Genomic DNA, 24,925 nt, shown 5'->3' with positions numbered 1-24,925 from the left:
GAACAAGGAAATATATGGAAAGAGTGGAGCTCGCTGTGATTGGAGAGCAGGAGGAAGAGGGAGGGGTTATTGAGCTGGGACTCACTACAGGAAGAGGAGCAGCTCTGTGGAATTGAACTTTGTTTCCTCATTTACAGTGAAGCCTCGGTTAAAACCTTCTCCTTTATTTTTTCACCTTCTCTTTTATCACCTTTGTTGTTTTCTTTGTAAACCAGTGAGTTTAAAATCCAAATCTCTCACTTTAACTTGCTACAGTGTGCTGATGATGTGGCCCTGGTTGGCCTTCTGTGTGAGGGGGACGCTGCAAAAGGTGGCCCATATCTTAATCATGTAGTTTCTCTGCAGCAGTGGTGTGAGGAGAGTGTTTAATAAATGGAGGTGAAACCAAAGAACTGATCTTATCCAGCAACACACAAGAGTCTCCTGATGAAGTTCACCCTTTTCACGATCACTGGATCCCCTGTAGAAACTGTCAGGAGTTTAAAAATCTTGGAGCTGTGATTGATGGCCGCCTGAACTTCACACAGAGAGCTGACTACATGTATATTATAAAGAACAACCTCAACATCCAGGAGCTTTGCCTCTTTGTTAGCGTGCAAAAGCATCAGGGGGGTGGATTCTGATGCCCACAAATATTCAAATTATTGCAATTATTATCATAAATGTGAGGTTGGCAAATGGTCTATGAAAATATTTGGCTAACAACAAACAAGGCAAAATAAAATGTCATGCCTTGTACTGCTTTACCTTGTTAAAAATAACATTTTCACGTGATTAAACCTGCATAAGAAAGTAGAAATTATTGTATTGTAATGTAACTTTGGCTCTGGTTGGTTTTCTCTAAAACAACCAGATATTTCCATGAAGTTCTGTCCCTGGGAACATCTGCAAAACCCTTATTATATAATTTGTGTGCATATAAAAGTGATTGTTTATACAAAAGGTCCCAAATCTTGTACAAATGTTGAAACCAGACAATGTTTTAAAAATGTGTCCTGAATTTGTAACTGGAAGACTTTTATCTTGCCGTCAATGTTGTTTGTGAGGCTTTTGTGGATGTTTCGTTCCAAATAAGAGAAACTTTCTGTCCGTGCTGGATTGTTCTTTTTAATCTTCAGTCCGCCGTTGGCCAAAGTGAATCAGTATTGAGTCAGCATTCACTGGTTCAGGCTTAAGCAAAATTTTAGTTATATCACGGCTCTGTTTACCACAAAACTGACTATATTTTAGTTGGAATTTAAATAATTATCTGCAGTATATCATTAGTTGATTATGTCAGTTTTTTCAGCTTTGCCATGGTTTAAAGCAGACAATTTCTCTCAAAAATTTAAATACACTATTTTTTCTCTTTTTATAATTTACACAAGTTCAATCAATATATAGGCTACATACCTGGAAAAAGTCTCAAATAATCAACACAATGACTTAATGCTTAACTTTCGAAAACTCATAAAGTTGAGTCCAAAATCCCAAACTTGTCAGAACTCTTTGAGTTAAAAAGAAGAACGAAATGGGGCTGTAATGATTAACAGTGTGGTTTTATATGAATTGACGTTCACATTTAATGCCTCAGATGTGAATCTAAACAGATTTAGAAGCAGCTATTTGTCTTTTTCATGTTTTGTGGATGTTTTAATCGAATAAACTCCAGTGAGTTACAAAGTTGTACCGCTGCAGTTCCTCTGTCTACCAGCAGGTGTCAGCAGCGAGCTAACCGTGTTTTCTTCTTCTTCGGTGGTGCTCTTTGACTGTTGACAGCTCGCAGGAAGTCCTCAACAAGAGCTCCGTTTTTCTTCCAGCAGCTTCACCTTTTTCTTCTGGTTTAGCTAAAATAACAAAGACTGTGACCACCTTGGACCGGCGATAGATGACAGGAATGGAGGAATACCACAACGGCAACGAGGTTTGTCCCTGAATCTGCGTATTTATTTAGATATCACGGTAGAAATTAGCCAGCTAGCTTCCGATGCTAACCAATCCCAACGTTAAAACCAGCTGGTTTTATGCGCTATATTCGGTGAAAAATCATATGAAACATTTTATATTATATCAAGAATTAACTAGCTGCCTATTGTTGTTGTTGGTGGTGAAAGTGACATTGTTAATAATTCATGATGCCTGTTTTTAATCGTCGTGTCTTTTACGGACAAACTGTAGTTATTTAATGAGAATTGATATAAACCATGTATTTATTTATGCCCTGCATTGACTCATGTTTGTCTCTGGTTTTGTTTTCTTTTTTTAGGGATCCTTCAGCTCTGAAGAAGCTGATAACATTGTCAAAGAGGTAACTTAATATATCAACCTTGTTACATAAAGATTGCTTTTGTTTCCCCTTTTTAAGTAACTTTAAGGTTGTTAAAATTATTACTTTTCTGATGTATCAGCTTGTGAAATATTGAAATCCAAATTTGTCTCTAAGTTCCTATTAATTTCAACCTAATTACCGTTAAACTTTAATTAATACCCTGGGCTCTAATTGTCTTAAATCACTGGACTCCCCCTGCCTAAATTTGGGACAGGCCTTTAATTCCTTTGCCATGCCAGTAAATCTGAATGAAGGCATTCGTGCTCATTGTTTCATGTTCATATTGACAAAGATTTTATAAACATCTTTTATTTGTATGCACAATCTAAGCAGCTTAAAACTAGCTCAAGTGGGCGACCCGGTGGGCTTCAAGAGGTTTTATACATCTAGAGAACTTCTATAAAAACCAGACCAGGCGTAAAAATGAGACCTGCAAAACATGTAGCCACAACAGGCTTGTATCTGGGACTCCGCTTTTAATTTAAGTTTTACAGTATCTAGTTTTTTCTAGAAAAACTCACACAATGAAGTAACACCATTTATTTTTGTGGAGCACATTTGTCTCTCTGTTTAACAGCTAAATTGAGCCAAAGGCTGTATTGCAAATGTTAAAGCTGCAACAATTTGTTGATTAATCGAGTGGTTGTTCTTGACTATTAAATTAATCGGCAACTATGTTGATAATTCCTCGGGCTTTGGGAAACACGGATCAAAATTTTTCACAGTTTTCTGTGAAAAAAAGCAACTAATCGATGAGTCGAGAAAATTTATTGTGGAAATAATCTTTAGCTGCAGCCCTACTAAATGTATACAATGTCATTCAGTCAACAAATAAAAAACATGGGAGTAAAATAACAAGACAAACTGATTTAAACAATTGAACAGCGGAGATACTCCCACTCTGTAACACTTTCACCCAGCTGTCTCTTCTAATTCTCTCACACATGATACTGTTCAGCTGTGCTGTATTGTAGAAGTCCAACTTCTTATTCCTCCAAATGTTAAAATATGATGCAGCATGTTGTAATGGACAGTATTTAATATTAAATTAATTTTAAAATAATTTTAAAATGTCAGATCAAAATGAGCTGAATTTTGAAAGACATGAACAATGCCATAAAGCTGTTTGTGTGAGATTTTATGTTTTTTATCTTAGCTTATTTAGGAGTGTCACTCCTCAGTTCTCTGGAAAACACATGTTTATGAACAGTGAACAGTGTCGGCTCTTTATTTCCAGTCTCCTCAGGGTGAAACGGCACCCGCTGACTCCCACATGACTAAAGACTGAGCTATTATCTCACGAACACGTGTGTGTGTGTTTATCTCAGTGTATTGAGAACGTGGTGGCAGGTGACGACTACAGCCAGAGTCAGGTGAACAAATGGACCGCCAGCATCGTGGAGCGCTGCCTCACACAGCTGGTCAAACAGGGGAAACCGTACAAGTACATCGGTATGTTCTACTCTGTGTTTTGTGAAGCTACGGTCGTGTGGGTGTAGATTTCACCATCAAATTCACTTTTTCAGCCCTTAAGAATTTAAAATTCTTCCTGTTTTGATTCCCCAAAGTATTATTTTATACATATATTTTAAAATGGAGTAAAGTGCATATTGTGTTTCTCCGTACAGTGACGTGTGCGGTGATGCAGAAAACAGGAGCAGGCCTCCACACAGCTAACTCCTGCTACTGGGACACTGCCATGGACGGTAAGCAGAGCTTCCACTGCTGATTCACAGTCAGAGGATCGCGCTGTTCAGAAAACCATCATAGAAAAGTGTTCTTGTAAACCAACAAAAGTCATGTTTGCGTTCAGTGTAACTCACCAAACACACTGTGTGGATCTGCTGAGGTCCACACAGCGTATACATCTGATCGATTTTGGAGTCTGAGTATCGAATCTCAGTTCTGGTTCCTTCATCTCAGATCTTCTCTGCGCTCTTTGACCTTCCTCGTCTTCCACCTTGCTCATCTTCCCCTTCATGGCTTCAGTGAAAGGAGTCTCTGTCCTAGAGGGGCGTCTCTGGGGACTCGTCTCAAAGAGAACGACACGTTGAACACAGTGCGTTCCTTTAGATTCACGCCGTGTTGAAGTAAAGGCTTCGTCATGTTGGAGCTGCTTCCGCCCTCGCACCAAACCTCCTTACTGCAGCTGTTGCGTTTTGCTGCATCAGTCCCCCTTTTTTTTTTTTTTTGTGAAGCTAAGCCAAACTTTGGAGCGTTTACTCCGGTCCGCCATGGTCCAGGACTGGAAACAGAAGGACTCTCTTCTTCGTGCTTTGTTGACGTAACAAATGAGGTGACGTTAGGTCAGCGGAGCAGCTCCTGGCAGATAAGAGGAACTTTTATGAAATATGCAGAAAGTTAGGAACACACGGTTCTTGGAAATTTGGTAATGGTTTCAACTTGGAATCTGTTTTCGATACCCAACCCTCAAGCTCAAGTCCATGTTCTTTTATTTTTTATGTTAATTTATGAGCAGTCTACTTCTGTTTCCTGTCTTTTTAGTTCTTCTCTCTTGCCTCTGCTGTTTACTTTAATTCCTTTTTTTTGTTTGATCTGTTTTATTCTCTCTCACTCTTCTCTCTTTATGTATTTTGTTTTTTAGAAACTCACCTGTTTGTTGCTTTGTCTCTGCAGGAAGCTGCACGGTGAGATGGGAAAACCGCACCATGTACTGTGTGGTCAGTGTGTTCGCCGTGGCTATTGCATAGGACGTGCACACACACATAAATCACCACCAGAAGATTGCAGTGTGTTCCTGTGAACAGCAGGGGGGAACAAAGTGCCACAGAGTCCGCTCACAGCTTGACCTTTCACCTCTGTGGAGAAGCTGCAGAGAAGAAAACGGCTGTATTTTCAGCCTTCCGATGCATGTAAACATCACCTTAATGTATTTATCTCCTCATGTCACTGCAGCGCTTTAATAGTGTCAGTTAACTGTATTTATCACTGACGCCTGACAGCATGCAGCGGCTGTAAACGCCACATTCTGTTTGATTCTTCTGCTTTTTATTATACGTATCATGTCGAGCAGAGAGAGAGGATTTTTGTACTTTTTGTACATGAAGAGATTCACGAACCGTGTTCAGTCATCGTATCTTCAATGAATAAAGGCAGATGAACGTTTCAGCAAAACCCCACAGCTGCTCACTTGTGTCATTGATTTTTATCCCTACCCCTATTTTACTTCTTTATTTCTCATTGTTTTATTTAATCGGTTGATCAGATGCACTTCTGCTAATTGTGTTCTGAAACTTTTTAAATCTTTTTTTGTCTCTTACAGTACCATTTTGCAGATAAACCTGAACTTGAGCTGAAACGGCCTTTATAACTCCTGATCCACACTGATGTTGCCCTCTGCAAATATTATACAAAATGAATGAAACATGAATCAGGTTATATCTTCATATTGTGGAGGTATTGTGCTGTCTAATATATTTAAAAGTGCATTACTTCACTGGAGTGTAGATAAATATACCATGGACTCGTTATGGGCAGGGTCAGCATCAGCACGTCCCTGCTCTGACTGAGCTCTTTGAGATCCTACATGAAATGTTAATGAACATAAATTCATACATGTTCTGGCTTTGGGGCCCCTGAGCTGTTGGTGAGTCTACTTTTATTAACAGAAGGTGTTTCTGTGAGGATTCCTCAAAGAAACCTTCATGCATTGAAGACTGAAAGAAGTGTAATAGGTGACATACTCGGTCCTCTTTGTGGAGTTTGTGCACTTTATAAAGAACAGCCTTGAAGTTAGAAAAGTTGTTTAATGTTCAGTTAAATGATGAATGCGCTGGCTGAAAGCTGCGTTTGTCCACAGAAGAACATGTTTGTGCTGTTCAGGGAGGACTGTTGTGGGAATAAAGAGAAAAAGAAACACTGAAAACTTAAACTTCAGTCATTATGACTGATGCGGATATTAAAATTACATTAAATCCCTGAAATACTAGTGTGGATGGATCACAAAGTGTCCGGTAATTAAAAAAAAAAAAGAAAAGCCATCCAAAGGTTGTTCCCATTTTTGTTTACAAATCATGATTTGCAAAATCATTTACACTGAAAAAACTGCGACACTTCTGTGTGTAAGTTCAAGTTCATTATCCAAAAACAGAAATTCACTTGTTTGCAGTGCAGAAGAACACGTAAAGATGACACAAAGTAGTCTGATTGGTTTAACAAATGGGGATATTTTCACAAAATACCAATGAACAAACCACCCATTTATACCGTTACATTTACGGACATTATGAAAAACACCTCTTGTACATAATAAAAATATTTGTAGGAAGTTCTGCAGCCACTTAGCCACTGTTTGGTTTCACCATTGCAGACAATTTTTTTTGACAAAGAAAAGTCAACTTTCTGAAGCTGGGGCGGCGAGCTGTGGTTACTTACTGGAATTTTCCCATAGTTTCAAAACATCCACATTGTAGTATTTAAAAATAAACGCAGGTCTCATTTAGACGCCTGGTCTAGTTTGGATGTATAAAAACTCATACAGCCCGCTGGGTCGCCTGCTTAAGCTTTTAATAAGCTGCTTAAGATCGTGCATGCAAATATAAATGTTTGTAAAACTGTTGTCATTGTGAAGATGCGACACGTCGTTAGTTCAGTTAGATTCTGCACATTTCAGTAGTTGAGTTCATTTCACAGAAACAATGAGCACGAACGTATTCATTTAGATTTAAGAAAATCTAAATGGGCTGGGCTATTAATTGAAGTTTTACGGTAATAAATAAGTTTGCACAATGTCTAATTTTATCTGACAAACAGTCCAAAATGCTAAAGTTATATAAAGCTTAACATGCCTAACTATCATTAGTACTATATTATATCTGCTGGGTAAATACGCCACAATAATAACCCCTGACTATGTAAACGTGTACTTTGAAGTGGTGACTTCTTTAAATCTATTTGAATGTTTGTATGTACATTAAATATACAGTATATATCATTTTTAGGGGTTCATCACATCTCTAATCAACAAAATGAACAATAGCCTACTGTTCCATACATCAGTCTTGCTTTCTACACATCTACGCTTGAATGCTTTTGGAAAATGTCCATAAAGACATTTAGTCACTTTCTCAGACATGTCTGGAAATGATCACTCACACAATTTTTTCAAACCAATCCAGACAACAAACAAACAAACAAAAAAATCCACTCATGGTCTGTAAAAGCCTCGTCCAGGACTCACGCACCTTCTACTCGTGTGCAGTGAATCTGATAAGAGTGAACATATAAATACACATGGCTGTTCACTGCACAGAAATCACTGAGTCACATCCTGGAAGCAACTCAACAGCTCCGCTGTAGCAGACAAAGCTTTAATGCCTTGCTTCAGGGTGATTTTGCAGTTTATCTTGCATTTCTTTTGACTCCCTAAGATTGGCACGAGTATCACAGCAGCTTGACTGTAGCAACCAGCGAAATAGAGAAAAGGAAGGAAAGTTTTGAAACCAGCCGAGTTTCACTTATTGTTGTAACAGAAAAGGGGAACGAGGTAATGTGGAAAATACAGAGCATTTTGAGCAAGAGGGGCGTCTTTGCATAACGTCTGTGGTGAGAAGCAAAGAGGAGAAGAAGAAGAAGGAGGTCGGGGATGAGCTGCCAGTAGTTACAGTTCCTTCTAATACATTCAAAAACATAAAACAACCATCTGAATCCGTGGCCCCGCTGCTACTTGGGAAGTTTCCTCTCTCTTGCGGCTGGAGATTTCTGTTTAGAAGTTTTCTTTGTTGAAGATGAACTTGATGCCGCCCTCTGTGTGGGACATACACTGTTTCTCCAGAGACTTCCCCAGCTGAGGCGGACCACACAGGAAGACTCCCACTTTAGTTCTGAGGACACACAAATACAAGTTTATTACATAGTTTATTTCTGTGTATAACTTTATAATCCTCTGCTTTGTAGCATCAAGGAAACTGCATCTCATCCTACAACCCTGTTGTAATACGACCTTGTGTTATTTCACATCAATCACTTGCTTTGTGACACATTTTTATGGTCATTTCCAATTTGTGCAAAAGAAAGGAGAGAGAAAAATCCAGAAGTTCCAGAAAAACAATATATATATATAAAAAAATATCAAAGTTTTTACACTTTTACACTAAAAAAGAACGGTTGACCTTTTAAAAGAAAGAAGACGTGATGATGGCTGATGGGAACCAGCCGGGGGCCCTTGTGTCCTTCAGTTTGTATGTAAGACTTTCTGGTGTGCAAGATTGTTGTTGTAATTGTTACCACAAAGTCCCCTGAACATGTCCTCATACTTAAATAACAAAAAAGGTAGTCAGTCCCTCCTTAAATCCAGCAATTCAGAAACAAGACAACAGTTTGGCTTCAGACAAAAAAAAACAAAGAAAGGTGGTGATCATGGTGAAAAGAAACCAATCTTAACATTGTACTAGTAGTAAAACAAGTGCAGACCTGAAAACTGTCACAGCTACTGGTCTTCACTCTGTCCTTTACGTATTAATGGATGGGTAACGGAAGTTGTATGAAGGGTGTGTGTGTGTGTGTGTGTGTGTGTGTGTGTGTCCTCACCCCGGGTGCTTTGATGCAATGTTGGTGAACTCGTTGTCCCAGTTGGGTTTCCCATAAAGAGTCTTCTGTTTGAGTCCTGTAATTGGGTCGTTCTCCGCCTCGTGGTGAACACGGAAGTGAGCCGCCTGACAACGAGAGAAGCCCACGTGGGTTTTAAAAGTGATGTAGGGTTTCATAAGCTGCAGACAAACGTGTTGTTGCTGGGGTTTCAGGCATCTCGTGGTGTCACATGACCCCGTCCCCGTTTTACCTCGGTGTCCTTCCAGCGGGTGAGGTAGATGTTGTAGCTGAGGAAGTCGGTCACTCCCTTCTCCGCCATCTGACCCTCCAGAGACTGCAGCAGGTCTGCAAACCACTCGAAAGCCTGGGTCTCCGGGCAGAGCCAGTAGAAGTAGATCTGGAGAGGACAGCAACACACAACAGCACACACAACAATGCATTTTTAGATAATTTAAACTGAACATCTGCTGAGAAAAACTATAAGAAACAGTTGAAAGCTAAAAACAAAACTCAGTAAGTAGACCTTCAATTTGTTAAACTAAATGTTTAGCAAACTTGTTCGTTCTTAGAAATAGTTTGACATATGAATCACAACTCAATGTCCAGTTGGTAGCTTTTTCTGGAGCTTTCAAATGTTTCACCTGGTCTTCATCGGCAGATTGTCATGGATATGGATCTGTTGACATGCGAGGTCATTCGTACTGTAGCACCAAAGGTTTTAACCGTTCTTGAACTTGGAAAAAGTAGTTGAAAAACGGTCCACTTACAGTACAGTAGCTTTTTCTAGAGCTTTCAACCATTTCACAGACTCTTCATGTGCAGATGCAGTTTGCTCAGAAAACTTTGCAATGACAAAAGTTTACTTGCTTCATGAGAAGTCCAAAAGTGCTGTGCTTCTAGCAACTGTGCAAACGCCATCTGCTGATGAATAACATGTGAAAACGGTTGAAAGGTCCAGACAAAGCTACTAAATAGACCGTAAGTAGTTTGTTTGTCAAACTACTATTTCCAAGCTCATGATTGAGCTTTGAAGCTGCTGCTGTTTGCATCTCTTGTTTTTCCTCCGCGAAAGCAGACCATGCGATATGGTTGAAAGCTCTAGGAAAAGGTTGTAAGTGGACCTTGACTTACTTTTAATTAATTTAACTTGTCCCATTTTTTTTCGTCTTCCTCACCTTCTTGGTGAAGACGTCCTGGTTGTTCTGGATGCGTTTGTACCACACAGACTTGAGGATGGAGGCGAAGGGAGTCACGCCGATCCCCGCGCCCACCAGCATCACCACCTCATAACGAAACACGTCTTCGCTGGCTGTACCAAACGGGCCGTCTATGGCCAGCCTGAGGAAGACGGGAGCATGGAGAGAGAGGGAAGTTGGTCAGGATGGAAGACAGATTTGAGAAACATTACTGGATATCTACAGCACAGACATTTTCTGAATGATGAATCCATGTTCATATGTGTCCTTGAAGTGAGAGACCCTTTGTTAAAGAGTAAGATGACTTACTGACGTGTGTTTCCACTGTCATCTTCCTGCAACAGCTTCTGTTTCTGGTTAAACTAAAAAGATCTTACTCTTTAACAAAAGGTCCGTCTGTCTAGGGATCCCTTCCACAAAGTTGTCAGATGTAAGAGTAACCATCGGAGTCGGTGGCAAAAACAAGCGCTTTAGTGGACGTGCTTTTGACAGAGGCCCCTGAGGTTTAGCCATTGCAGCCAGTTTTGCAGCTCCAAAATCTATTAGTCGCTTAGACCTCAAAATATGTCAATCGTAAGTTGTTTTCTTGCAAGGCAAGTGTATTTGTATATCACATTTCAACAACAAGGTAATTCAAAGTGCTTTACACAAAACATAAAAGCAACAGGGAAATATAAAAAAGTTTTAAAAGAGTTAAATAGATAATAAACACAGGCAGCTTATTTTACTCCTTGGATTCCCCATCTCCCACTCTATCCTTTTTACCTAACACTTAGGGACTCTAACCCTTTCACACTAAGGGACTCTAACCCTTTAACACTTAGGGACTCTAACCCTATGGGGACTCTAACCCTTTAACACTAAGGGACTCTAACCCTATGGGGACTCTAACTCTAAGGGGACTCTAACCCTTTAACACTAAGGGACTCTAACCCTAAGGGGACTCTAACCCTTTAACACTTAGGGACTCTAACCCTTTAACACTAAGGGACTCTAACCCTATGGGGACTCTAACCCTTTAACACTAAGGGACTCTAACCCTATGGGGACTCTAACCCTAAGGGGACTCTAACCCTTTAACACTAAGGGACTCTAACCCTTTAACACTAAGGGACTCTAACCCTATGGGGACTCTAACCCTAAGGGGACTCTGACCCTAAGGGGACTCTGACCCTTCCTTAGATACTGTCGTCACTGTAAATCCAGATTGTCCATGCTACAAACTCTGTTAAAAGCGGCTGACAGCGGGCCCCTCTCGACAAGTTACCAGAGGAGAAAACAGGGACTCTAACCCTTGTAATTCTACTCGGCCCTGTTAACTGAGGATAAATCGTATGAGATGGTACAATCAAAAGACTGTAGGAAGTCGTAATCTTGTACAATAAAGGTGTGCGCGTTAGTACCAACATTTCACACTTTAGTCTTTAGTGTGCAGTTTAAGACACAAGGAATGAAGAAGTAGTCAATTCCTTGCTGCGTCCTAAAGTAAACTATAGCCTACTTGCCAAAAGAGCAAGATTGATATTGCTTTTCAGTAAAATTGATCTTCTTTTTATTTCTTGCTCAAAGAAGAATGGAATTATTAAACTGATGCCGTAACTTTAGCCAAAACAATCAGTGGTGGGAAAAGTACTCAGATCCTTCACTTAAGTAAAGATAGCAATGCTAAAAAAAAACAGTTAACTTAAAATTAAAATTTGTTTACAAATGTGTAATACAGAAGTATTATCAACACAAGTACTTTAGTACTTGTTCTGCAGTAATGCCTGTGATTGATACATTATTACATATGACAGATTGTTAATAGTGCTGTGTTAATGCATTATATTTGCTGTTTTCTTCCAAAACTTGAACTGAAAAGAATATCCAGCCCAACTAAACATTAAATTATTTTCTTCATGTTCCCTGCAGGTAATTTCATCAGAGGCAGCAGCTCTGAATAAAGGCCAATATTTTTTTATTGTCTGGTCTGAAGAGAACAGAAAAATCCTCCAGCTTGCTCCACAGGACCACTGTGGAAAACTAATTTGTTGTTGGAAAGATGGTCAACAATGATATGATTGCTACAATTTGCCTCAGAGCTCAATGGACCACTCAGAGCAGTAAGTGTGAGCCCCGCTGCCAGCTTTTCAAAGGAGCGCTGCGTCTGTGAAGCTGAGGTTGCAATCAAATGTAATCACAAGCAATTTCAGGCGCTGCTTTCCTCTTTTATAACCCCTCTCCCCTGTTGTCATACTTGGGCAGTTTCCAGGCCTCCTGAGGCTCAGTTTTGTCTCCTCCGCAGGCCTCGTACAGCGCCTGAGTCCAGTCTCCAACGATACGGATGTGGGCGCAGAAGAAGTCCTCCTCGGGGGCGGAGGTCAGGGTGAAGGGGTGCCACTCCAGCCGGGAAACGGACGGACACTGGATGAAGACGTACTGACCCACCTCCATGTGGAAACCTTTCCTCTTCATCTGCAGCTCCAGAGTCTTGGAGGGGTGCATCACCACCTGAGGGACAGGTGAGGTGTTATTAGAGTTATAATTACTATTTTAAGCTTATGTGTCAAAAAGGGCTAAAACATGTTGTCATTAATTTCTTTTAACTGCAATTACTTGATTAATTGTGTTACTTCCCAGAGCCCAAATGACATCTACAAATGTCTTGTTTTGTCTGACCAACAGTTCAAACTCAAGACATTGTGGTCATATCAGAAAAATGTTTTGACTTTGTTCTTGATTTGGTTAAAGAAATTCAGATTTCAGTAAAGATTTACAGTAGATTTAGGTAATTTTACTGTTTTCCCCACATTCCCAGAGAATAATAAATGCCACAGGACAGACCTTTATAATTTATTTGTTGTAGTCTGTGCTGTCAAACTGCAATTTTAGGCTGTCTTGGTTTTATTCGGTCTGTCTATGTGATCATATAACATTATCATGATCCCTTAGGCATCCAGGACTTGAGCACAACTGACCAAGTGAAACAGTGAGGGGAGCCTCAGACTCAGACTTTGAAAACCCATGCCATGTTGTACTGCTATTTGCATTTGATAAAAAGTAACCTTTTCCTTTTGTCCATGGCCGAACTTTCCACCAAAGTTCACTGAAATTTACCAAGTAGTTTCAGAAATATCCTGATCTGTCAAACAAAGGTAGAAGATAGAGAACCTAACCTCCTCAGAGCTGATGATAAAAAATAATAAGATAAAAGGCAAAAGACATTCAATTCACCCGAAGCACTTTTAAAGTCCTTTGACCTTTTGTACGGGTGCTCAAAGACATTTCAACAGACTGCAGCTTTTCCTCTACAGTCTGTTTAAAAGCTTTATTTTAGCACATACACACCTTGGTGATGACCACTTTCTGGTGGGATCGATAGATGCGGACGAGCCTCTCACACACATAGAGGATCATGGGGCCCACCACCCATTTCCACGTCTGGAGAAAAGGAAAATATTGTTAAATATACAGGTATACTAAATTATGGATAATAAATAAACCTGTTGATTCATATCACCATGTGGTATGTTTAAACACAGCCTGTCTTCTTAGCTTGAGATGGTCCGCTCCTGTTATCAATGAAGCGGTCACATTGTGTATAATATATTGTACTTTATGTTTATAACTGATTATATTTTTCTACTGCTTATCCAGTATTGGCTATTTGGCCATCTTCTGGTTGTAATAGTCTCTCTTCTCTTTGTACATTGCCATATTGATAACTCCTCTGTTGTAGTGATTGTTATATATTTTAGGACTCCCACAGAAACAACATGGTGCTTTTCAAGGGGTTTTATCCTAATAAATACATTTGAATGAATTACTGCAAATAATAGTGACAGCGTAAAAGAAAATGCTACATGCTCAAAGTATTTTGGTTGGTAGAATAATTAATTAAAAGATAAAAGGAAACCAATGATTGAAATAGACTTGCAAAAAACCCTTTGGGAGTTCAGATAACAAAAAGTTAATTCAATAAAACACCCTGCAGCTCACCATCGGTGGGTTTCCAGCAAACTCTGGTACAGCACAGCTGGACCCGTTTTTACCCCAGTCTTCAAACTGGTCAGCACATTCCTCTGGGACGTTTGTGATCTGGCTAGCGGCCGTCTGACCTCGCACAATCCGCCTGTGGTCAATGAACAACACACCAAGGAGGAATTGATATTTAGATCCATTATTCTTTACATCCTTTTGAATTTATACTGAATTGTGAAGCAGTTTGTTCATGAAGTCATTTTCAAAATGAGCTCTATAAATGAGTCACTGATCATACTTCTGACCAAATGATGATTGGGAAATCACTGCTACAATTAGTTGTGATGTGTGAGTGGTATAGATGCTATAAATAACCAAAGTTGTGCTTAATGACAGCTACTCTGCTGGAGAAATTGTATTGTTTGTCTTGAAAGGTTTAATGAGTGGTGGAACCGACACAAGCACTGATATATGCAAATTAAGGGCGTTTCCTCATCCGTTTATGGTGAAGTGTGGGAGTGGAAATGAGGCTTGTGCACGTGATCCTAATTCCACAATGATTAAAAAAACAAAAACAGAACCAGGTGCATGTGTTAGCTTTACAAATCTGTTCAAAAGAGTTCAGCTGCATGTTTCTGTCTGTCAGTTATATTTGTGAATCTACACAGTTTTATGCATCTGGCCGCTTGTGCAAATGGTGTCCAAGTCAAGACAAGTCAGAGTTAAAACACCCACAAGAGACAAGTCTACAGTGTACAGTGTAAAGTAGCTGACACTGATAACTAATTATTTAGCCAGAGCTCTTTCAAAAGAGGCATTTCTCAGAAAGATATAAACTGTATTTTGTGCCTTCCTACCCGTAGCCGTGGAAAACCAGTCCGATGAAGAAGATGACAAAGAGATGGTGGGTGTACCAGAACACCTCGAAGTAGGACCTGCGGATGACCTCCATGGATGAAGTGATGATGAGGATGAGGGCTAGCGTGATGACCACGCCCGTCAACCCGGCGATAGTGGTGAACATGACGATGGTAGGGTTCTGCATCAAAATACAGGAAGTTAACTTCGTTTTTACTCACAGTTCACGTGCCAGATATGACTTATTGTCTTTTTTTAAACTGTTTTGGCACATTTTTCCTCAAATAAGAGCCACACAGCTGATGAGTCATGGCGTGGGTCGTGGTCACAGGGTCATCACCTCAAACTGTTTCTCATTCGTTTCCACAATACTGAGGTCATGTTTGTTGGCTAACTTCCCTCATGTACCAAATAGTTCCTCTCGCTACTGAGACTGACTGCAGGCACGTACTCCCTGCTGCTTGTGATGCAAGGTTATTTTTAAAAACAGGTACATACGGTTTTGAATTAGGACGCGTTTTGATGCTAGAAAGTCAACTGATTCAAGTGAATGTCACTGGGGTAATGGAGCATATTTTAGACGCTATTGTACTATAGAAATTAAACTTATTTGGCATGCTGAAGCAAATTTATATTCTTGCTGCTGAAAGTTTGCATTTGAAATACTTAAGGTAGTAGAAATGCAGTTAAAATACAATTACTGCAGAAGTAGAGACAGTTAAAGTGGAAGTGCTGAAAGAAATTTAAAAAATTTTCAAGTGTGTAAACTGAAAGGAGAAGGTTTTGTTAAATTGTTGGCTGAAGAGGAAACACTGAAAGCGGTTGGAGAACGGTGGACGTAGGGGCATTTGAGATAAGAGCTTTGGTTTTGCAGGGGTTTTTTGTTCATAGGTGAAGATCTGAGACCTGAAAGGCTTGTAAGCACTGAACAGAGTAGGCGTGTTATCACTGAGACCAGATAAACTCCCAGTTAAAGCTAAGTCAGGCATACTTTCTTTAAGGTTGTTGTTGGAACTGTTGTGGCTGTTTGAGGACGGTAATATGTAAGGCCTGAATGAAATGGCCTACCTGCAAGCACTCACTACTCAAGGACATGAGCAGTGGCTTTGGAGGGAAGCCTGGAGGGAGGGAGAATTTTTTTTCGGTTGGATTCTTTCAATATTTAGTTCCTGTAATAGGGCATGCCCCTATCTTTAAAGAATGAGAGATGAAAAGTGTGAAGAGTAACCGCTGAGTGAAGTGAAAGTGGCAGTCGAAATATAATATCTTAGCTGTTAAAATACCAGCTGATTTGTGAAAAATGGAAAACGGTTGAGTTGTCAGGTCAAAATTAAGATAGGAATTGATTCTGTTTTGCAATATAATAATAAATAATAACTGCAACACTGTTTATTGAAGTTCAAAGTCTAAAAGAAAAGAAAATACGAGGAAGCAAAAAACCTTATAACCTTATTCAAGTCAGTACAAAGAGGGAGAGGAATGATCTCACTTTGGGAGTTGTTTAATTATAATATTAAATGTATTTTGTTAAAATGTAGACTTGTGGGGCATTTTTGCAGGATTCTGGTCTCAGATTCAGAATTTGGGGTCAAAACTGCAGAATGCAGCTTCACCATATGTCTTTAAACTGTTGCACACAAAGTTGCTTAATATCAATTTTGATATGAGAAGCTGCCTATTTTATGTGTTATGGCTTTGGAAGAAAGGCGTGTGGAAGCTGAAAACTTTATCTGCAAAGAGGAAGTTTCTTAAATGAGCAAATATCCAAATTCAAATACTTTCAAAGAGGAAGTTTGTCAGATTAAGTAATAATGTTTTTTTTGTCACTGACACCAAATTTAGCAGGGATTTCACAGATTGTAGCAACACAAGAAGCATCCAACTACATGTATGACTGAAAGAAACAAAACAAGCTGCATGTTATCTGAAAACAGAAATGTATATGGACTTTTATTCTCTGGTAACCAAAACTCACCGTCTCGTTGGTCCTAATGGGGTTCAGGAAGGAGGCATTGTCGTCGGTGCCGATTTCAGACAGGACAAAGGGCAGAAAGCTGCTGTTGCGGTTCAGCTGGGCGTCCATGAAATACTCAAAGTTGAACAAGTGTGCAACAATGTGCACAGCTATGAGAAGGCGAGAAAGGAGAGTTATGACAAAGTGAGTAGAAGCCGTAAAATGTGACAAATAATTAATAAAAATGACAAAAACTGATATTAAGTGGATGTAAGTGAAGTTAGATTTGAGGTTGAGGTTTAATAAGTTATAAATTCAGTTGTAAATTATTTATATTTTGGTGATGCAGTTACAGTTCAGCAACAGTTCATATTGATATCTTCCATTAAAATGTTACTTTTGATAATTAAGTTAATAAAATACTGCTGTTCTTTCAAGTTTTCCAGAAGTGATGATTGCCATACCTGCTTACATCTTCAACAAACATAATACCTGTATGGAAGGCGATCATGTAAGCCACCAGTTTGTGAAACGTGAGGTTCCGATCTAGTTGACGGGCTGCTGTGCGGCTGCAGTACTGCATACAATAAACAAAGACAAATATTGCAATGTTAAAATAAAGATAAATGAAATTAAAGCAGAAGCTAATTCAAAATAAACCCTAACAGCAAATAATTTATGTAAATTAAGTCCTGTAATAGTTAGAAAAACAAAACAATCCACAAATTGGATTCCTCATGTGCTGGAGAAAAGTAATTGCTTTAATTTTAATGGTTTTTCTGTCCTGTTTTGGAGTAAATATTTGTTTTTATTGATACCTGAATGGAGCCACGGAGGAAGGAGAGCAGGTTTCGGCAAACTGGCAACAGAATGAGCATGCAGTTGAAGTTGAGGCAGGCAGCAGGAGCTCTGGCCCAGGAGAGAGCTTGCTGATGGGTGAGAAGGAGTGTTGGGTTACTTCAAAATGTAATCAGATTACTTCATCATTTCACCATTCATAAAATATCCAGTGCTAAAGTGAAATAGGATTAAAGAGGTGAGGTAGTATTATGCTCATTTTCTGGTTCACAATCTTATTTAGGGGTTGCTGTGTTTTAGCTATGGAGTGATACATCTCACCTCCACAAGATCTTTGTTGGGAGTTGCACATGTGTAGCGCCTAGGTAAGGACTACTAGCCAATCAGAAGCAGAGTAGGGCGGGTCATGAGAAGCCGGTAAACAGCTTTGGTTCAGCTGTACATGTTGCCGACCAGCTTGGCAACATGGACTGGAGCGAGAGTTTCTGAGTGGTGAGTTATTAATCTGTAACAAAAGGATCTTTCATCCATACAGTTTTAACTGAGCTCTGTCTCTACATCACAGGAACAACTTTATGTCCACTGACTGCCTGGAGGGTAGCTACTGTTTGGAAGGGTGAGGAGAGCTGTGTGCTGCAGCTCACTGTTTTTCCACCTGTGGTTTTGAGGGTGTTTCAGAGTAGCCACTTGGCGAGCGTAATGACTGTATGAATAACTGTATGAAAAATGGCGTTATGAATGGCTGTTTTCAGGCAGCTCAGAGCAGAGTTTTCTGTGGGAGATGGGAACTCACTTTGGGCTTTTTCACTTTGCAAACCTTTTACATGCACAAAAAAGATATAAACTCAATAAAGGAGAGGGAAGCATAATACCACCTGTTTAAATGAATCTCTGGTTACAGAAGTAATTTCACAGGTTGGATTTAGATCTCAGACAGTTAACCACAAAGTGACTTCAACAGCAAAGATAAAAACAAAAATGACAAATGGAAATGAATTCAGGGCGTGAGTTAATTTCCAGAGCAGGTCTGCCTCTGAGAAATATTTTCTAATTAATATCTGTTTATACTGAAAATGAGAGATTAGTGTTAGAAAATGAATTTTTTATTTGATTAAATGATTTAATTTTAATATTTGGCATCCATAATCTTCCATAGAGGTCTTATTAGTCTTGATGTCATCATGTTTCTGTAATTCATTCCCACTAAATGCTAGTGAGAATACACATGTGCAACTGTTAGAAAAGCCTAACCCAGACCTTCACCACTGTGGCTTTCCCTTATAATATTCACCCTGACCTCAACGTAACCAAATCACTAACCTTTCTGACCTTACTTTATCTCAACCCATTTATCCCTTAAAGCTCCGTAAATAAGTATAAAGCAGGAACTCTGGCTATTGTTCCTCGTCTCTCTACATTTGTTAATATACTCGGTCCACTTAAATATGGAAAAAGACAGATTTTAAGAGCCTCTGTGTTTCACTTCTGCTCACCAGCTGTGCATCCAGTGGTATCGAATCAGTGTATCATGAAGCCAGCTGTGACCACAGAGCAAACTTCAACCCCCACGTCAGACCTACTTCCCCTCACCGTAAGCCAGTATAATTGTAAATGGAAGGTGGTGTAGATAAGGTGTGATAAGTGCTCTGAGATGCCTGGATTTACTGTAAGTAAGAGTTCAAGAGGATTTTATCGTGTGGCACTTTGTTACAGGATGAACATAAATGAATCACCTGCTATAACTGAATCTGTCTTTCTCTGACATCTAAGATGCAGTAACATCGCACTGTTCCAAGATCCAAAAGTGACCAAAGATATCTAAAACATTGAACAACATGTTCAAACTAGCTGATACAGAATATAAATGAGATATTAACTTTAAACATATATAAGGGAAACTTCAGATCAGTTGGTTAATCATGATTTTGTGTCTTTTCTCAGTAAAATGTGTTCATTTGCACTAAACTACATGCACGTTATAACTTTTACTGTTTAATTTCCCTTGTTTGGCTATTTATGACAATTTAATAATATTAAAGTGTGATTTCATATTGCACTGCTGGTATATTTATGCAAGTGAATCTTTCAAAATAAAATGAAGTTGAAATAAATCCAATTGGGGCTTTTCACAGAAATCAATCAGGAAATGAGTACCAATATCCAGCCCTAACTGTAAACATGCGCAGCTGAGTGGAAAAACCATTAAGTCTACAAGAGTTAGTCATAATCAGAATCATTAGCTGCCAGAAATATGGGGAATTTCTGGCAGCTAAGACAAAATAAGTGCAGAAGTGTCAACAAACCAAAATGGCTGCAAATTCTCCCCTGGCAGCAGTTCATTGTAATTAAGTCCAATATTTATACTGATATACAGAAATCGTTGCAGGTATTTCAAAAGAAGCATTATAGCTAACACAGTTAGACCTTAGTTTATCTTGCCAACACACTGTTAGCATTGTGTGAGCTAATTCAGGCTACATCTCCATGGATCTGGTGTGAGCAAGTTGTGCCAACTGATTTAATCGTCTTTCTGTAAAATCTCACTTTTTTTTATTATTAAAGCCCAAGAAGGCGACATCTTCCAACTGCTTGTTTGTACCAACAGTCCTAAACCCAAATATATTCTGTTTGATCATAAAGAAGACTTAACAAGATCACCAAATATTCACATTACAGGGGACTGAAGGGTGACATGTTTATATAGTATCCTGCTGGGTGGTGAAGAAAGGAGAAGAATGAGTGTGTGTGTTGGTAACTGAAGGCTTCTTGGACAGCACCCGCTGCAGTATGAGGAACTGAAAAGGGCCTGTTTTTTGACTTTTTTCCTTTGTTTCCTACTACTTTCATGAGTTGTTTGATTAGTTTACTATTTTTCCTCTTTCAGAAGCTTAAAAATAAAACTCTGATAATGATTTTGATACATGCTGCTTTGAAGGTGCAGCATCAGCTCAGCGCAGACTACTTTATACTCCATATAGAATAAAGTTGAAACTAAAACGTTGGCATGTTGTGTGAAAGTCTGCAGATCACACTCACCCCAAGCAGGACCCTGGTGTAAAACCATCTCGGCACCAGGAAGGCCATGTAGAAATGGACAAACAGGAAGGCATTGATCCCCAGCCATACCAGCTATAAGACACATCAACACACGTGTTAAATCAAAAGATTTCACTCCAATAATTCAAAACTAATGAATGAATGAAACAAGTCAATCAAGAAATATTACAACAAAATCCATTTTTGTTGAAATTTTTCAGCACAAATACCAAAATAAAACCGTGTTCAGCCTCTTACTCTGGGAAATTACAGAATGTTTTAAAAATACAAGCACAAAGATGTCATATCTTGGACCTGAAGTAAAGTTTGCATTTCAAAATTTAACGTCACACATAGTGGATTTTTTTTAATGATGGATACCAATATTTTCTAAACATGAAATCTAGGCTATCATGTAGAGCAGAGGCTCTCAACCGTTCTGGGTTGTGTCCCTTTTAGTCAAAGCTTTGCCTCCCATCACTGGCTGCACACTGCGTGTCCACCAGTTTCTCGTCAAAGGTCCATGTGCTTCAAGGAAATGTTATGTTAACAAGCAGGTTTATTGGTATAGAAATGCTGATAAAGAAAACAAACCCATAAAAAATAAATAAATTGGTGCAACGGAGAACCACAAGAAGACTGTACAGCTATTAACTGTAGTGATTAAAGCAAATATACTCACAATAACAAAGATGGAGAGTCCCTCATTGGCAGCAAAGTTCCCCATGATGAAAAGTGCCTCTGAACAGATGTGTGTGACGGAGAGTGTGTTAGTGTGTCAACAGAGGTGGAAGCAGGAAACAGTGAAGGGTTCAGTGGACTGATTACTCATTTTATAACCTTTTAGGGAGCAAATAAGGAAGTGCCCCTTCACAGTTTTTCAGAAAGAAGGGCTGTCGTCCTGCCAGCGACGTTTTTTATTTGATTAATTGCTCCAGATATTAGACTGCACACACTGCTAGGTTCCTTATCTCAGTCTGACTCTATGATCCTGGTCTTTGTCTCTGAAACATTTAATCAAAGTCAGTGCAAACAAAAAAGTTGTTGACACACCAAACAAACAGTCAGAACTTTCAATTAAAATGGTAAAGGCTTTTTTGTATGTGTGTGTTTACGAGCTAGAAAGAATTCAGGCAGTCCTAGTTCAAGAATTTCCTCTATTTACTGTAAATACAGATATTAATAAATACTATTCAACTAATAAATTATGAGAAACAATTGCAACAAGTCGGATAGATACTCTGTGAAGTGTAGTATATGAAATTAGCTTTACCTTTCCCCCCCTGCAACATTAAAGTGATGAACAAATTAACGCATCAATAACTGTAATGCAGTTATGTAATATATATATATATATATATATATATATATATATTTTTTTTTTTTTTTTTTTTTTCTGAATGGACAATTCTGAATTTTAAGTACTTTTATTTTTGGTAAAGTAAGATATTTTGATACAAATGTACTTAAGTAAGATTTTGAATGAAGGACATTTACTTGTAACTGAGTATGTCTATACTGAGGTATTGCAAATTTTACTGAAGTACTTTAGTTAAGTACTTCTTTCACCACTGATGGTAACAGCCATTTTCCATAAACGTGGGATTGTACTTCACAATTGTTAAAAACTACATCAAAGCTGTTTCGAATCTTAAATATTTCTCTTTAACATGAAGATTATCATGACAACCAACAACAAAAAGTTTGGGGGGAAATCTGCATGTCATTTTTTATTTAAAGGCACTCAAAAACTCCTATATGAGGCTAATGTGCTCCATCAGGACTGTGTGGGTGTGGTTTGATCAGATTTGATTAACAGCATTATCACCCTGGCAACAAATAACTCCACATGTGTCAACAGATCCTGATTCAAATGTTTTTTAACTCCTGATTTGTGCACAGAAATCTGTTACATCACGTGTCCAACAGAGCACCGCTCACATAAATCTCTCACGTCAAATGACCTGTGGCAGAAAATGTAATTATAATTGTATAACTTTGTACGGCACTTTGTTCAACAGTGGTTGTTTTTAAATGTGCTTTATAAATTATTTGACTTGACTTGACTTTTCAGGGCCTAGTAAAACATTGTGAAAAACATTATTCTTAGCAAGAGTCAGAGTGGATTTAAACATACACAATTCCAGCAAAAGTAGATTGAGTTTGGTTCTTTGTATGTCTTCGTTTTTAGGAATATATGTGGGTGTGTAAAGCCCAAAATGCAGCGTAAATAAGTCAGGGGCACTTACAAGCATGAAGTGGAGTAATCTGAATCGCCTTAAAGCGGACGACGCACTCTGGGCAACTGTTGTTACTGAGTCCTGGATGTGTTAACACCGACAGCCAGGTGACGGTTGGAGGAGGAACTTGATACTGGATGGTGACATCTTGAATTTTAGCCAGAGGAAGTGGCTGATTTCTAAACGTGAAGTAAAACAGAAGATAAATTACCACATGCTTCCTGTTCCAAGCTAAACTGCCGAAAGGGAAACACCTGAACAGACATCTAAATTGGATTCAAATGCAGCAGAATTGTAAAGCGCTGGTAACATATAACAAGTGCTTTTTGTTAAGGGAACAGTTTCATCACATTAGGACGGACAGCTGCTTCATTCGAGCAAAGCTGCTGCAGCCTTTTAGTTTCCACTCTGTGTAATGAAATGAGCTTTCAGCAGAAACACCGTTGCATCTCATTTCCTTCTGTAAATGAATGTTTCTCTCATGACCCCCTCTAAAGCTTTCCCCTCCTGATAATGACAAGATCCAGGGGTCCTTGAAGGCTTGCAGGATAATACGGGAGGTCCCTCAGAGGTCTTGAGACACGTCTAGATGGCTCTTGATGGGCTCCCAGAAGTGATTCAAGGTCCTATAGGGGGCTCGCCTGTTCGGAGGCATGGTGAAGACCTGTTGTTGTCAGTTTATAACGCACTGGGGAGCCCCTTAGCGGCATAGTTCAACACACTGGGGGAAGCCCTGTAGCGTCATTGTTTAATGGTAAGGATAGGTGGTTAATTTATAACTGAAAAGTCTAAGTAAGGAGGTGGTCGAGTGGACGGAGGGCCAGAAAGACTTTCTACCAGGACACCGGTGTTGGTTTCAAATGTGAAATAAAAAGTCAACATTGAATGTTTTTATTTATGTTTCCTAGGTTTTTCACGTAAGTAACGTTAACTTATGCGAGATAAGTCATAACTAACATTATTTTAAGCCAAATCAGGTTTTTTTTCCGTAAACCTAACCAACTAGTTTTGGTGCCTAAAAGCCAAAATACAATTTCACAAACGTTACCCACAACCACCATATGTTTTATTTTGAAAGTCTAACCGAACGTTGAATATTTATTCTTGCTAACTTGACCACGGAGCCCTATACGTTGAAAAACGATGCTAAAGGAGTACCCAGGGTGTTAAAAAGTGACCAAGTGTCCATATGTGACAAGTTGGGAGTGAGAGTGTGTTGGTTGAAAAGTTTCTGAAGACCCAGAGGAGGTCTCTGGGTCCTGAATCATGTCCAGTAGGGGTGTGACAAGATCTCACGATATCACAAAGTGACAATATGTCCTGCCGAGGTGTCTCACTATATCAGCATGACAGAGTGAAATTAGCATAGAAGACGCCCCCGCCACTTTTAAAACGTTTGTGTGGCAACATTTTGGGCAACAATGACACGCAAGACACAAACATTATGTAAGCAGCATTTCAAAATGCACCTGCATTGTTTTACATTTTGTGACTTTGAGACAATTTTATCAGTGATATATTCCATTGAAAATTGCTTAAAAATAGTGTTCAAACATCGTCTCGTTCTCGTGAATCCAGTATTGTGTATCATCTCGTCAGCTAGGTGTATCGTCACACCCCTAATGTCCAGCAATCCCTGCTTTAGTTCCAGGGGCCCCGTGACGTCCAGTTGTTTGTGAGAAGTTTCCTGAGGGGTTCAGTTTGGTTTACAGGATTATTGTGTCGTTTGTCTTTGGTTGATGTCTGAAGCACAACATCAGATCACTGCTGCTAGGGTTTTTAAGAGGATAACAGGGGCCTTTGAAAGGTTTTCAGAGGTCAAAAGAATGAAAGGGATTGAAAGAATTAAATCTGTTAATAACAAGTTCTTGTTCTCTCTGAGGTAGTTCCAGCCTCCCGTAAAGATGTTTCTTGGGACGTGGGGATTTTTCAGAATAAACGTTTTATAAAAACTTGAGTTTACCTGTTTGCAGTTACACACCTCGACTCTGAATTAATTAAAACGTTCCAAATAAAATCTACTTCC

At 39.2% G+C, this 24,925-nt stretch overlaps 2 protein-coding genes across 3 annotated transcripts; one reads left to right on the top strand and one right to left on the bottom strand.

The window, feature by feature from the left end:
- The first annotated feature begins 1,742 nt into the window (after positions 1–1,742).
- On the top strand, positions 1,743–5,448 carry LOC119900181 (dynein light chain Tctex-type 1-like). The gene is made up of 5 exons (XM_038714945.1): positions 1,743–1,903; positions 2,246–2,287; positions 3,637–3,760; positions 3,937–4,014; positions 4,946–5,448. The coding sequence occupies exons 1-5, from the start codon at positions 1,868–1,870 to the stop codon at positions 5,017–5,019; spliced, it is 354 nt and encodes a 117-aa protein (XP_038570873.1). The 5' UTR covers positions 1,743–1,867; the 3' UTR covers positions 5,020–5,448.
- A 607-nt stretch (positions 5,449–6,055) lies between these two features.
- LOC119900132 (cytochrome b-245 heavy chain) lies at positions 6,056–23,003 on the bottom strand. 2 transcript variants are annotated; one of them, XM_038714900.1, is made up of 14 exons: positions 22,909–23,003; positions 21,342–21,400; positions 20,660–20,752; positions 17,644–17,754; positions 17,318–17,402; positions 16,847–16,995; positions 14,871–15,052; positions 14,032–14,164; positions 13,381–13,473; positions 12,290–12,543; positions 10,033–10,195; positions 9,108–9,254; positions 8,858–8,982; positions 6,056–8,151 (listed from the first exon to the last, which is right to left on the bottom strand). In XM_038714900.1, the coding sequence occupies exons 2-14, from the start codon at positions 21,384–21,386 to the stop codon at positions 8,034–8,036; spliced, it is 1,698 nt and encodes a 565-aa protein (XP_038570828.1). In that variant the 5' UTR covers positions 21,387–21,400; positions 22,909–23,003; the 3' UTR covers positions 6,056–8,033. The 2 variants fall into 2 exon arrangements, with proteins under 2 accessions (XP_038570828.1, XP_038570822.1); XM_038714894.1 differs by lacking the exon at positions 22,909–23,003 and having other exon boundaries at positions 21,342–21,909.
- Positions 23,004–24,925: the final 1,922 nt, after the last annotated feature.

Source organism: Micropterus salmoides, unplaced genomic scaffold, assembly GCF_014851395.1.
Source record: "Micropterus salmoides isolate LMB-PRFRI ecotype aquatic unplaced genomic scaffold, ASM1485139v1 Ms_hic_scaffold_1, whole genome shotgun sequence".
Taxonomy (NCBI): Eukaryota; Metazoa; Chordata; class Actinopteri; order Centrarchiformes; family Centrarchidae; genus Micropterus; species Micropterus salmoides.
This window is presented reverse-complemented; position numbering and strand designations above follow the sequence as displayed.